Source organism: Pyrgilauda ruficollis, unplaced genomic scaffold (assembly GCF_017590135.1).
Source record: "Pyrgilauda ruficollis isolate IOZ18807 unplaced genomic scaffold, ASM1759013v1 scaffold2, whole genome shotgun sequence".
In the NCBI taxonomy this organism is placed as follows: Eukaryota; Metazoa; Chordata; class Aves; order Passeriformes; family Passeridae; genus Pyrgilauda; species Pyrgilauda ruficollis.
In genome coordinates, this window is record NW_024519206.1 from 31,285,742 (window position 1) to 31,299,947 (window position 14,206).

The following is a 14,206-nucleotide window of genomic DNA, read 5'->3' on the forward strand; positions in this document are numbered from 1 at the left end:
TGGCAGCAAGTGTTTTGGCTTTTCTTTTTCTGCCTGTGCAGTGGTAGTGATAGTCATCATGGCTCTCAGCCCTGCAGATAATCTCTTTGGGTTATCATTTACTTGCAAACAGTCATGTGAAGTATTTGTGAAAAGGCTTTTGAAGTGGCATTGCAGGCGGATGCTGCCCGGAGCTGCAGAGCAGGCTGTGTTTACACAGGGGCAGAGGATTTCTCTGCCCGGTGTGGTTCTCCTCAAGTGCTCGTATTCTGTGGCTGCGTTGTTTGCCTTTCTAGTGAAGTGAACTGTTTGTTTGAAATATGTGGTAGAAGGTGTTTACACAGAGACTAAAGTAAACTTTAGGGCTGTTCACATAAGCTGTACATATCTGGTTTGTGAAATGAAGGAAAACAATTTGGCTGCAGCTTACCTCTGGGAAGGGCAGTTAGGAACTGTTTAAACAATGAACTGGGCTGCAGCGGATGTTGCTGCAGCTTCTTACAGGCCTTCAGTGATGACTGCTGTTCATGTAGGCATTCCTCAGGATGCTGCCTCGATGGAGATTTCAAAATTGCTGTCGTTATTTAAAAGGGGGATTTATTCATTAGCTGAGAAAACTTGGGTACATTCATATTTGATTAAAACCATCCCAATTAGACAATGGACTGTTGAGAGCCAACATATGCTATTGCCTTTATAACGTCATCAGTAACCCAGAGTCCCCACTTTGAAATAAGATCGTGCCCGAGTGCGCAGACATCTGTTTCTGCCTAGCCAGATGGAGGTCAGCAACATAACTTAAACTGCTAATCCTTATTGTGGAGAGGGAAACAGGAATCTGAGGAAGGTAGGAACAAATGAACTCAGATCCTGCTCCTGGCAAGGCATGAGGTATTGATGGCAATACAATGCCTGGAACATGCTCTGCAGAGCCCTGGTAGTAAGTTTCTGCCTAACCGCAAGCAGAAGTTCAGAGCGCAAAGGCGGGTTGGGTAAAGTGAAACTCTCTGTGGTGAAGGCATTTCAGTTCATCTCAGAGAACCTCACTGCTGCTTCTGGCTCTGCCACACTTGTGCCTAATGGGAACGTTAGTCGGCTGCAGCACGGCGGTTCTCAACAATGACTGGCACAACAGACCTTGATGGTGGGGACTGCTTTTCACCCCCTGTCATAGCACAGAACAATTAAAACCGGGCATGCGGGGACTTCAGGAGCAGAGATTTCCAGCCCTGTCCAATAGAGACCATATGTTTCCATCCGTCATTTCTATTTTTTGGCGGGGAAGAAAGCACCAAATTGGTTGGGACTACAATGCCACATCCTCTGGCTTTGTTTCTCTGCTCATTTTCCTTGGGAGCAAGGGGAGTCACAACACTTCAGACTCCTTGGGTTCGGCATAGAGATTAAAACAAACAAAAAGTCCTTATGCTCCCAGAGTGCAATAAATATGCTAGAATTTCAATAGGATCCAAACAAGCGACAATAGTAGCATTAAGAGCTGGCAAATCCTTTGATGTTATTGACCAGAAAAAGCCTGTTGTGGTCTCTGTCATGAACATTTAAACTTTTGACCTCCAACCTTTGTGTCAAATGGCTTTTCCATATGCAGGGTTACTATACCTCTCTCACTGCCACTGCATTTAGTAGAGCATCAAACACTTCACTGGCGGGAAACTGATGCTTGATGCATTGGAAAAGGTCCAAGATTGCCAGAAGGTGGGACTGAAGGACTGTCTTCCCTTCTTCTGCTGAAGTGTAAATGAAGTCCCCTGTTTCCTTATAGCTTGATTGCATCTGAACTCCACACAGAAATGTGGATGAGAGGATTGTGTCTCGGTGGACAGGAGATGTTAAGTTACTTTTATCACCACCTCTTTTATGAAGCGTAACATGCAAACATACAGCTGAGAGAAGCTTTTACAGGTTGGGGGTGTCTTCATGATTATGCTACAGGGCTGAAATCCTGCAGTGCCGGCACTGCCCGTGGTGATGTGCTGGCTGAGTGTCAGAGAAAGGGGTTTGCCTTGGGGAACATGCCAGGCGTGCACAGAGCATGAGGGACCACATTGGCATGCCTGGTGTCCTTTCCAAACAATGACCAAAAACAGATGCCATTAGGTTAATGTAGGAACTTCGCAGATGACTCTCCTCTGCTTTTACTCCTCTGTCAGTTTCACAGAAATTTCAGTTGGGGAATTCCTTGGTCCTATGGTTTCAGCACTTTCAGATATTTACTACACTTCATTTCTTTGATGTTCCCCTTGAAGCCATTTAAACCTCCTGTGTCCATAGCCTCCTGTGTCACTTGGCTGTGTGGCAGGGAATGATGTGCCTCGTCATCATTTGGCCATCTTTCCTCTCTTGTGGCTCCTTTTGTCTCCTAGCACCCCTGGTTTCTCCTCTAGGATGTAGAGAGGAATGAAAAGCAGCCTCCCCTTTAGTATTCCCTTGCCTGTTTGGTTGGGCAGAAGAACAGTTCTTTCCCTCTTCTCTCATATTTGTGGGTTTGTGTTCCACCTAATTCTACATTTTCTCCTGTCTTGTCCCTCAATCACCAAGCTGAAGAACGTGGCTGTGCACAGGCAGATTGTGTAACTTTCTTTCCTGGTCCACCTGGACTGGAGGCTGGAGAAAGCTATTACACTCATCTATGGTAGTGCCAGAAAACTTAGTCACAGACTGAGGCCCATTGTGGTAGGCACTGTAGACAGGTGATGAAGAAAGAGAGAAGTCCCCTGAAGACTTTGCTTTTGTGTTGTTGCTATGCAGAAAAATTATTGCTAGTGCCATGGGCTGCTTTGCCCACTACTACATTTTTATGCTTCTGCCTGTTCGGGTCCCTGCTGTTCCATTTTTTTTTTTTCTCATTAGCAGGAGTGTTTTTCCTCACTGGTGAAGCTGGACCTACCTGTCGTGGCAATGATGCTGGTGTCAGTAGGACACAGCGCAGGCAGAAGACCTCAGGAGATGGTGCAGCTGGTTCTGCAGCCAGGTGCCCTCTACAACTGTGTGCCCCTGCTCTGCACCTCTGATGTGGACTCTACTGACTCAGGGCTGTCCTCACAGGGCATGAGGACCTTAAGTATTCATTAGGCTGTGGTTGTCAATTTTTGATTTGTGCTTTTCAGAAAATGTGCTCAGACACACATGCCCTTCTTCCTGTTTTTCAGCAGCAGTTCCAGCTTTAAGTGGTTGATGTAAGGGGTTGGTCACTTTGGGTAAACAGCACTTTTAGTTTCCAAAGCAAGATAAGTGTACATCAGATCCTGCCACTACATCTGCAGAGAAAAAGAGAGGATGAAAGTGTTGGTAAGACTTTAGGAGGAACTTCCATACTTTCCTATAGAGAGAATGCCCTTTGGTGAGCAATTGGGGAATCCTAAATCCTAACAAAAGTCCTAAAAAAAAAAAAAAAAAAAAAAAAAAAAAAAAAAAAAAAAATATTATAAAAAGGGGAAAAAAAAAAAAAAAAAAGTTATATCTAAAGCTGGTACTGTCATCCTGTGTTTGGATAGTGGAAAACAGAGAAGTTGTAAAGAAAAATGAACTTAATAAAAGATCCTGAACAAAAACCAAGAGAGATTAGTAAAAGGACAAGCAGTTTCAGGCAACTGAGCTACTATTTTTAGAAGAAAGTTGGAGAGTTATCACCAAAGGTGTACTGGGGACAGACAAAGGTGATACAGAGACTCCATCATCAGAAGGCATGAAAAGGTACTTTTCTATTAGAAATACACAGTTCTTATAGAAACAGTGGTGGACCTAAGATCTGATTGGCCTTTAGGAATCTTCTCTCACCTGTTTGTCAAGAAGGGACACCTCCTTCTTGTAAACATCTTTGACAGACAGAGATTGCTTGGCAGGTGCAGAGATAATAATTGTTTTAATTCTTTCTCTGAGATTTCTCACAGCCTTCCCCAGGAAAATCCCGGAAGAGCTGTGTCTCTCTGTTCAGAGAATATGTGATTACCACACGGAGTTAATAAAATACTGTCATTTTAGCTCTTTATTCGGACTTTTCACTCAAGTGGTTTAGAGTGTCTCAGAAAGGGTTTCTGTGTGTTAACAGTGACCAGGATGAAGCCCAGGAAAGCGACATAATTTAACTATGGCCCTTTTTGTTAAAAAATATTTTCCTCAAATTTTGGCTTGTAAAAGTAACTAAGATTGATTGGAATATTGATAATATGACATCTCAAAAACAGGCTGAGTGAGCACTTAGAATAAATGTCAATAGGGCAAATTAAGGGAACTCACTGTGCTTTCCATCTTCAGTAATGATCTGAAACAAAAAGTAACCAGCATAAAAATGAAATACAGAGGAAGAACTCTCTAAGAAGCTGAGGGAAGGTGAGAGAACATGGAGTAAGAAAACAGCTTAAAGTCAAGTATTTGGAAATGTCAAGAAGTAGTAACAAATAATAGGTTTGTGTTGACTTTATTTGACTTGAGTGCAGTGCCTGTTTCACCAGCAGTCCCCTAGAAATGGTAGATAAGGTCACTACCACATAATGAATACACTGTCTCATAGTGGAAAAATGAAATGGTTTTTGGGACTGTGTGTAAGAAATACATATCCCTGCTAGAAAGGGAAATTTTCAGAAACAGATTATTTCTATTATAAATTTCTAAGGCTGCCTCCTCCTAAACAGTGTCAGCCTGCATGTAAACCTAATGCCCAAGAGTGCAGGGATGACACCCCAACCTGGAAGAAACACAGAAAGAAGAAACAAATTGCTGTGATTAATTTAGAATATGGACAGAGAGCTTAAAAGTTGAAATAAATGTATATTATCAAGTAGCCTGACAGCACATGTAATAACTACTTGCTCATCTGCAAGAGCTTGAAGAATGTAAACACCTCAGAAGGAGAGTAATTGCTAAGGATGATAGAGAGAGAAGCTAAATAGTTATGAATATTTGGATGAAATTTTTAAAAATCAGGTTTAACAACAGGGATAAGAAATCTCTCAGTGTGTTCATCTGATTCTGCATGCCATAGAATCTGAGGAGTTTTAATATCTAAAAATAGACATAACTGATGTAATTATACATTTTCCTGTCTAATTCCTATCATGCCATAAAATACTCATGAAAGCTGCTATGTCTAACCTATTTCCAAGTCTTCCATACTGTGGTCCAGACCTTCAGCTGCTGAAAATCTGTTTAGCTACAGTGATTTCCCCTGTGCTATACTGATACCCAGCTGTTTGAGGTTTGGCCTTTCAAATAGCTTTTAAACTTGATTCTGCTACACAGAAGAGCACACAAGTCTCCAAACCATTGTTTAAACAAATAATGTTTGCAGACTGACTCATTGCTGCTTACAAACTTCTGACAATGTCACCAAAGCTTGTTGAATTACATAACTTGTCTTCATTTGTTCCCACATCAAATCAGCAGCAATACATGGGTATTTTTAGTCCCCCTCCTCTGCCAGGTTCTAGATTTCTGTTGCCTTTCGTTAGCCACATTTACCTTTGCATATTACAGATATTTTTCATTGCTAAGTTGTGTCCAGCTGATAGCCGGACATTCAGATGCATTCTTTGAGCTGTGTTGAGCCTTAGGGAATAACCAAGCTGATCTGAGGCAGCACCTCCTTTCTATTGTTCAGGAAGTCCGCATTAAACTTCTGCTTAGAATTTCTTTGGAGCTGAAAGCCTTGCTGTGAGATTTCTTCTTCAGTTCTCACCATTGTGGATCAGGATTTATTTTGTTTGTAATCTTTTAATTTCCTTAGTTTCCACTTTTTAGCTCACCTTCAACCGCTGGAATTGTATGCTACATAAATGGATACTAAGAGGTAGATAGTTACAAATTATTTTTGTATATATTGTGGTTATGGATCTAATTACTCGCTGCTTGCAGAGGAGGAAATGCTGAGGATGTGATCCTTCATACACATGTGTAATAAAAGGTGGGAAGCATTCCAGAGCAGCTGGGTAAAACTACTGGTCTGTGATTCTTGAGAGTTAAACATGGTTGCTCATTTTGGTTTTCATAATTTTTATGGATGCATTTTGGAGTGGTGAAGGCTGCACTGACACATGGTGGCATGAGAAGTTAGGGGCAGGAAAAGCAAGGCAGCAACTGTTGCAAAGCAGAAGCTGAATTATTTTATTACTGCATGTCCTTTGGAGGTAGAAGAGGGAGGGATCTCTTTTGTCAGCTTCCTGGCAGCGGGCAATTTGTCATTTTCTTGCAGAAACCACATTTTTAAGTTTTTTAAGAAGTGCTGCATGTGATCCAGAGGTTATGAAAAACATGAGCTGTGCTGTACCAAGAACCAGCTGTGTTAGATGAAACAACTATACCTCTAAGTAACAGGATGATGAGCCTTTTCATCCTCTTCTCCTGAGACCACGGGCCAATGTGCAGGTGCTGGGTGTATGCAGTTGTGCTCCTCTTCATGAAAGTTTTTTAAGGTTGCTTGTAGGATGAAGCAGCCAGTGTTTCTTGGGTGGAAGGCAGAATATTCCTGATTTGTTTCCACTAATCTGCTGTTTGTTCTTGGGCAAATTGGGCTGATGGAGTGACTTGGCTTTCCTCCTCTAAAAAGTATGTCCCAAGAGGGTTGTGGGACAGCAGTGCTTTTCCCATCCCATTCACCAGTCAAGTTCATGGCTGTTTGATCAGGGCAGCAGAGGAGTAATTTCTTCACTTACCCGTGCATCCATCCCAGTGGAAACAGTCATTTGCAAATCACTGGGCTGTGATGAATCATAAATTGTGTTTTGAAAGAATTTGAGGCTTTTCTGTTCAAGGTGTTTTGTACATGCAATATATTTATTACCCTGAGAGTCTGTCTTGCTACATTCTTTTCTTTTTCTTTTTTTTTTTTCCCCCTTTTTTTTTTTTTAATTCCAGTGGGCAAATGGTAGTAAGCACTGGAGTCTGCTGAATGGACTTGAGAAAGTTTAGTTAGTATTCCAGAAGGCAGTCCTGCTCCTTAGGCAGCAGAGTTGCATTGACTGGAAAGAATAATAAAGTGTTCAAACTGAAATCAATCCAGCAGTTATTTAGCCAATACCTGCAGCAAATCTGACATATTTAAACACCTCTCAATGCCAGCTGATGAAACCAGTTCCAGCAACTTTTATTCCAGCACAAGAACTGCTCCTCCCTCAAGTGTTTGGCATAATGATTGTTGTGGAACTGCTAACAATAAAACATGTTCCCACAAGGTGTTTGGATTTACAAACTGAAAGTGTTAAAATGGATGACAGGAACCTAAGATACGCCAAAGTCTTAATTCTTGTTTTTGCAAAGACAGAAATTATTTTTCAGCCATAACAAGAGCTGGAGCTCTGCTTTGCTTTGTGAGGCTTGGCCTGGAACTCCTGTGGTTTAGTTTTAAGATCGGTACATAGGCTCTGTGAGCACCAGCAGAGGGTAGAAAGGGGAAGTTTGATCATCATTAATACACACAGACACAAGGAAGGGAAATGAGCCAATGGAAAATTTTCTATTCTCTGAATGTGTTACATCTACTATATGTTATCACAATTAACATTTAGTGCTGCTGGAATGGAGAGGACTTGCCCCTTAAAAGTTATTTTCCTCAATTTCCGTTTCTTGGCTTTATATACTTACTTGACTTTTTCCCCAGCTTTGCCATGGCTTTTCCTTTTTCCTAGTTAGAATCCCCTTCTCTGTGAAGTCTGATGGTGACTTAGCTACATCCATGTCAATGGGACTGTTGCCACATTGGAAGTGTGTGTGTGCATGCACACACAGACGCCTGGGAAAGCATCCTGAGATAACTGGCTGTAGCACGGCAGTGGATCAGCCTGGAAACAAGCAGTGTCTCAGATGGCAACCAGCCCTTGTCACCGTAGGGAAACTGTTCAAAGTGCATGGAGTTAAGTGCGTGCATTAATGTGTAGCTGTGGCTCAGTCATTTTTTCTTCCTGATTAAAGCCTCGGTATAAGCAGACATAGAAAACATAAATCACCCCTTATTGAGAGAGAACTAAAAAAACTATAAGAGACATCATGTGCTCTTATTGAGTCCTAATGCAAGCTGTAATTAAACAGAAATCCAAAATAAAATCTTTGCTTGGCAACTAAGAACCTAATTCTTGCCATGAAACCTGGCAATACCATTAAGTTCAGATCAGTTGAAGGAAATGTACATGAAGAAACAGTGGTACCCTTAGGGACTCTGCAAAGCTGAATATTAGAAAATTCTCATCTGGTGATCAGCTTGTGAACCAAAGGAAGTGTAGAAATTTGCTGGCAAACTCTTCAAAACTGTTCTGCATATTGAAAAGACATTAACAGGGAGGCTATATTTTGCATCATACTGTATCTGTTACATCTGGTGTGAAAGCTTGGTACTGTTGTTCAGCATCAAGACTGTAATGGATTTAAACAGGAAGGAGATTTCACCTCAAGTGAGGTTATATCTGAGATAGAAATTTGTACCTGGCTCTGCTCTGACATGTAATTTGGTGAGCTGATTGTTCTATGGACAAATGTGCCGAAGCATAATGAGGGCTTCCTATGTTGGGCTTGGGACCTCTGTTTTCTTGGCCCTGATCGCATGATACAGGTGCAGACACTGAGGCCACACTGGGTGAGTTCAAGCCAGTGCAGGCATCTTCTATGGTTATTACATTAGGGTTTGCCACATACGGTAGCAAATGTTTTCTTGATGTGCTGAAAAAGGCAGCCTGCCATTTCAGCAGCCATCTCCCTCAAGCATTTGGCAGGAATCACAAGGTGCTTCAGCCAGTCAGCTAGCGGAGGGCAGAGTGTTTTACTCATATCACTGTTACAGCCGACCTTTCCAAATGTAGTGATCACCTAAGTAAGGCATATTTGAGAGACTAGAGAGTGTACAGAAGTTATCACGAACTTCAGTGAGCTTCGTAGCAGCCTAACCCTTCTGCCGACTTCTCAGAGTGTTGCAGAGCACCTTTGAGCCAGCTGGCATCATCCCTCTTTCCAACATGTCTTGCTGTGAATTGCATCTCATCAGACTTCAATTCAGGGTTGCTGTTCAGCATCAAGGATCATACAGACCTGTCTTTTCTCCCTTTCTCCCAGTTTCTTTCTCTTGATGCTGCAGCAGAGACTTAGGTTGTCGACTTTCAGAGAAGAAGAGTAGGTCTCTTCTTTTTTCCTGTATGGGAATGATTGTAATTGGAGAGAGATGATCCTATTCACTTCTTTAAGAAGGTAAGAATGATTCTTGAAGGAGAAATAAGAAGGCAGGTTTTACAAAACAGAAAGTCAGCATAAATTGACATATTTTCCAGAAAATCTCACAGCCATAAAATTGATGAGTTTGTAGCATTACAGGCAGTTGTGTCTCACACTTTGTTTTAAGGAGACTCCGCTATCGGTGCAGGACACAGGAGAGCATCTGAAGGAAGCTTTCAGCAGTAGGCAGCAGAGAATTCCAAAGGCAGCAATAGCTACCAAACTCAGCAATGTGTGAGCAATGTCTTCAGATATATTTCCAGTGCTTTGGCATGTCCTTACAAGTTCTTGAAAACAGTGGAATTTATGCACAGAATCAAGTACTTCTACTGAGTTGAAGCTGAGGTTGCAAATACACAGCCAGCATCTCTCCACATACTGTACACTTACATCAGTCTCTGCAAGGATGTCATTGGCCCAGGAATTCACAGTTGCATTTGGATGTCTGTAAGAAAACTGCCTGGCATACTCTGTTTAAGTTTGCATCTTAGCCAGAATTTTTAAGGAAATAAGTTATCTCCTTAGCAGAATAGGAAGTTAGATTTATTTTGTGAGAGGAGTTTCTCCTTGCTGAAGTTAAGAGTTTTTTTCCTCACAGTTTAAATGAGTTAATGAAAACACAGTCAGAGTAGCTGTCCTGTCTTTGACACTGAGTTTTTCCCCTGGTTTTCTAGATAGGTAAAGCATCTTGCACAAACAACCATGAGTCAGATAGGTTCAGATTCAATTCTAGCCTGACTAGTCTCACTCAGTTTTTACTTACGTACAGTATCAATAACTGTGGCAGAATGTGTTATTAATATTCTGATGGTGCCTTTAATGAAATAGCTACTGAGTGGGATATGAGAAGTCAGTGTGAAACTGGCTAGCCTCAGTTACTGCTTTGTAAACTTATTATCTATTTCCATATAAATATGGTACAGTATAAAACATCAACTAATTACATTTTATGCCATTTCAAGTGAGTTCCAAGTGAAACCCTGGACAATGGGTGCTTTGGCAGCTCTCTGATCTCAGTCTTTCCATATAAATATTCAGTGCTTTTCAAAGTGGAGTGGTCTCGGACCCCCAAGCACATAGAATTTGCCAGCTTTTGTGCTGAGGGCTGACCCAACATGGCAGGATTTGATTTCCATCTGTAAAATTGACTCCACCAGTTCTGTAGTTCTGTACATTTTTCTCCCTGTCTCCCATTTAGCATGTTAGTCTGCTGACAGTAGAGTACACAGCACTTAGCAGCTGGTTTGTGGAACCATCAGTCAGGAAATTGTATGATAAATAGGAGGTAGCCAGGTTTAGTGGCACTTTATTCTGCTTCAGCAGTTTTAGCCTGACTTTGGAAAAGTCATCATGTGATTTTTCTTAAGGGTTGCAACAAGAGATGGCTACAGTGTAGTAACTTATTACACATACACTTGAGTTACGATGTTCACCAGCTGTATTGCTCATGTGTAAATAATAAACTGTGAGATGGATAATTATGTTGGGGTTTGATATGCAGCTCTGCTCCGGACGGCTCAGGGCTGACAGAGACAGCTCCCTGTGCCATGATGGAGTACGGCTGTTTCCCAGATGGAGACTACAAACAAGATGCAACCAAGATATACAAAGGCGCTTAATGTGAGAGGACTCAAAAAGATGTTCTTGGAGATTTATAGCCCATGCATAAATAAAACTTGTTGATGATCTGCACTGCATAAGCCCCACAGAGGAAAATACCTTTTTTTGGGTTGTTTAATACTAAGTTTCCATTTCTCAGTGGAAAGTAAATTAGACATTGAGGAGGTCAAATGGTGTTTCACTACATAATTACTAGGACTGCTTTTAATGGGTAGGCGCTCAGGCTGGGCACGTTGGGACAGTGAGGAGGCTTGGCATCCTGAGTGGGATTTCATGTTTTGGCCAGGTGAACCACATTCTGTCTGACATGAATATGGGTAGCAAAATCTCTGTGGTCTTACTTGTGCTCTCCAGACTCACTCTTTGGAGGAGACACATAGGGCAGGGAAGGATTTGCCTGTGCATTTATGAGGGTGTAAGTTACTTCCTTTTTTTGCTGAAAAAATGGTGGCAGACTTTATACTGTAAAATACTAGACATCTGCTTTCAAATCTCCTCCCTTTGGCTTATGCTGCTTGTAGTCAAATAGCAGTTTAGCAGGGAAGAGGGCAGGCAGGGAGATGTGCTAAAACACACTTCCCATGTCCCTTTTCCCCTTCGCCTTGCTGGGGAATGTTTTTCAGGAGGTGGCAGCAAGCATCCTCCACTCAGACAATGACAGTGTGTTCCCAGTCATCTATGACCCATTTTTTTACCTCCATTGGAGACCATGAGTGCTTGGCATGGGGAGTGTAGCGCATAAAGATTGCATGCCAAGGTCCAGTCGGTGCAGCAGAGCCCAAATTAAGAATACTGTGAGTTTGAGCTCCCTTACATCATAAGCCACAATTATTTTTCTTTTATGGTTCCTAAGTCAGTAAATGGCTGAAATGTGCTGTGGCTAGTCACATGCTGATTTCCTTTCACAAAATCAAGCTGTGTAACTGGACAGTCTGTGTCAGATGTTTTCCAGGCTTCCTTGAAATACTGGGAATATTTCCTCAGAAATTATTTCCCTCTTCATCCTCTGTGTGAATTCCCTCAGTGCAATGAGGTTTGTTCCTCTCATTCTTCCTGCACTTCAAAATGCAGTAATAAAGCAACCAACTTTTTAAAAAATCATGATGAGGAAAAATTTTTTTTTTTTTTTTAACGAACTCTAGTTGAGACCAGGGAACTGCTTTCACAAATAATACCATCTAAGAGAAGGTTTACATTTTGATGAATAGGAAAGGTGGGAAATATAAAGAAAAGATACTTTCAAGAGCTGGTGGGCAAAACTTCAGTAGAATTAGTTTTACTGCCAGTACATGATTGAAGTTTCCTTTTTTTTCTAGAAGCATTTTAGTAAATCCATGACATGACCTAATGTCTGTACTTCTCAGCCTTTGGTGTCAGACAAACACGTGACATCACCCAAAGTGGCAATTGGGTAATGGTTGTGCAGGATCAGTTTGTTTCATGCTGCTGGAGGTGCTTAACATTTCCTTGGAATTGTGAGCATTTGGGAGGCAGTGGTGAGCAGCGTGTAACATCTTGAGGCACACAGATCACAGTGGTGTGCTGGTGAGGGAAGCTGTAATCTGTGTGAGCTGTGCCCCTCGAAGCTGGGGGACAGTCCGGCTGCAGAAGCTGTGGGGAGGGCGGGATGGTGCCTGACTCCGGAGAGCCCATGGGGTGTCAGGGGTGCATTCCCCCTTTTGTCAGCCTATCTCCAAGGCTCCCCGGAAGCAGTGGGAAACAGGAGTTCTGACAGCTGCAAAATCCCCTTCCTGTGAAAGCCATGGAGGACATAGAGCAGGGGAGTTTACTGCACCCATGAATCCCTGGGTCTTCAGTCATGGGGACAAAGAAAGTACCCTTCCTTGTTAAGAGGTGGGCGTGAAATGAGTCTCTCTGTCCTCACACACATTCTTCCAGGTTCAGCCATTGGTGTGGTGCAGTTAAACATCTCCAATATGGCCTTTCCCAGTCACATTTGCCTTCGAACATCGTTGTCTGATTTACTCCAGTTTTACTTATGTTTCTCAGCATGTCACTTCAGTTTGGCTTTCTGTTGTAGGCCTGTGTGTACATCTCTGAGGATATATGTTTTTATTGCATTGTATTCTCTGCTTAGGTTTTTTTTTCCTGGGATGATTTTTTTTCTTGTTTTAATACAAAATAAATCAGGAATGCTTGTGAAAGCTGTGATGGTCCTTTTGATCTGGTGCTTCGCATATGGGCACATAATTATTTATTAAAGACTTTTTTAATGCCCTTTTCCATTTAAGCTATAAAAAAATATTAAAATTAGTAAATACATATTCATGCAAACACTGTGGGCCAAATTCTCCTCTCAGAGAGACCTGACTGATAGCATCATGGAAGGAGATTGTGACCCCTAAGTCATAGCACTCTTAACACATGCTTTTCAGTAACTGCTCTGTCTTTATGAATGTTGTTTTTAAAGAATCATTGGAGATATTCAGATCTGGGAACCTCACTTGTCTTTTCAGATCCTCCTCACCTTTTTCCAGCATTCCACCCTCCTGTACCAATTGATGCAAGACATCATGAGGGACGCTACCATTACGAACCATCTCCCATTCCTCCTCTGCATGTGTGAGTATTCAGTGTTCCCCCTTGCTTCCTGAAAGAATGGACAAATATATGAACCTTTGCAATGCTTGAAACCATGTACCTAAAGCACTTTTCCAGTCTTTTCAGAGTGCGAGATTTACTTTTGGAAAGCATTGAGGTTATCTTTTCATAAAGCAAAACCTATGCTGGTGCTTGAGGAATTCCTGTTATAATAGGTAGCTGGCATAGGTTACCTCTGTCTTTTGCTGACATTTATTCTGTATTATGTCATTGTGTAAAGGCTAAACTAAAAAGGGCTGAACCCTGTGAAATACAGCCAGATAAACATGTATTTAATCTGTATTAAGCTTGGTATTCTTCATGGCTAAAATTTCCTTGTTTACAAAACAACCATTAGGTTGGTTTTCTTCCCTAGTGACTGCTATGAAGCATAATGAAATTTTTAGTAAATTTTCTTAGTCCCTGTTGTGTGCACATATAGGCAATCGGTTGATTGATGAGAATGTCACCCAAACAAAATGGTAAATGTGATAGAGCACATGGTTTACACAAAGATAAAAGAAATGAATACCAGTGATAACATGCATAGAAAAGGGTGGTAGTGGTGAAATCCTGTAGAAATTAATTTTATCTTATTCCACATGGGGAGACGGATATCAGCATTGCAAAATAAACCAGTAGATGTGTCCAGAAAACTGCTAAATACCATTTAAAATGGAGCCGAAAAGCAGGGCTTGGTACTTCACTAAAAGGTTTGATGTATAAATTTAATCATATCTACTAATCACCTCTCACACTGAGGAAATACAAGAAGAAAAGCACAAGTAATACTTTG

The 14,206-nt window shown here is 41.6% G+C and overlaps 1 protein-coding gene across 1 annotated transcript in view; it reads left to right on the top strand.

Annotated features, from left to right (window-relative positions):
• GLI3 (GLI family zinc finger 3) overlaps positions 1–14,206 on the top strand; it is a 201,491-nt gene that overhangs the window by 98,268 nt on the left and 89,017 nt on the right. Inside the window, exon 5 of the mRNA XM_041466412.1 lies at positions 13,287–13,392. Coding sequence (XP_041322346.1) covers positions 13,287–13,392 — 106 coding nt within the window. The remainder of the gene's footprint in view (positions 1–13,286; positions 13,393–14,206) is intronic.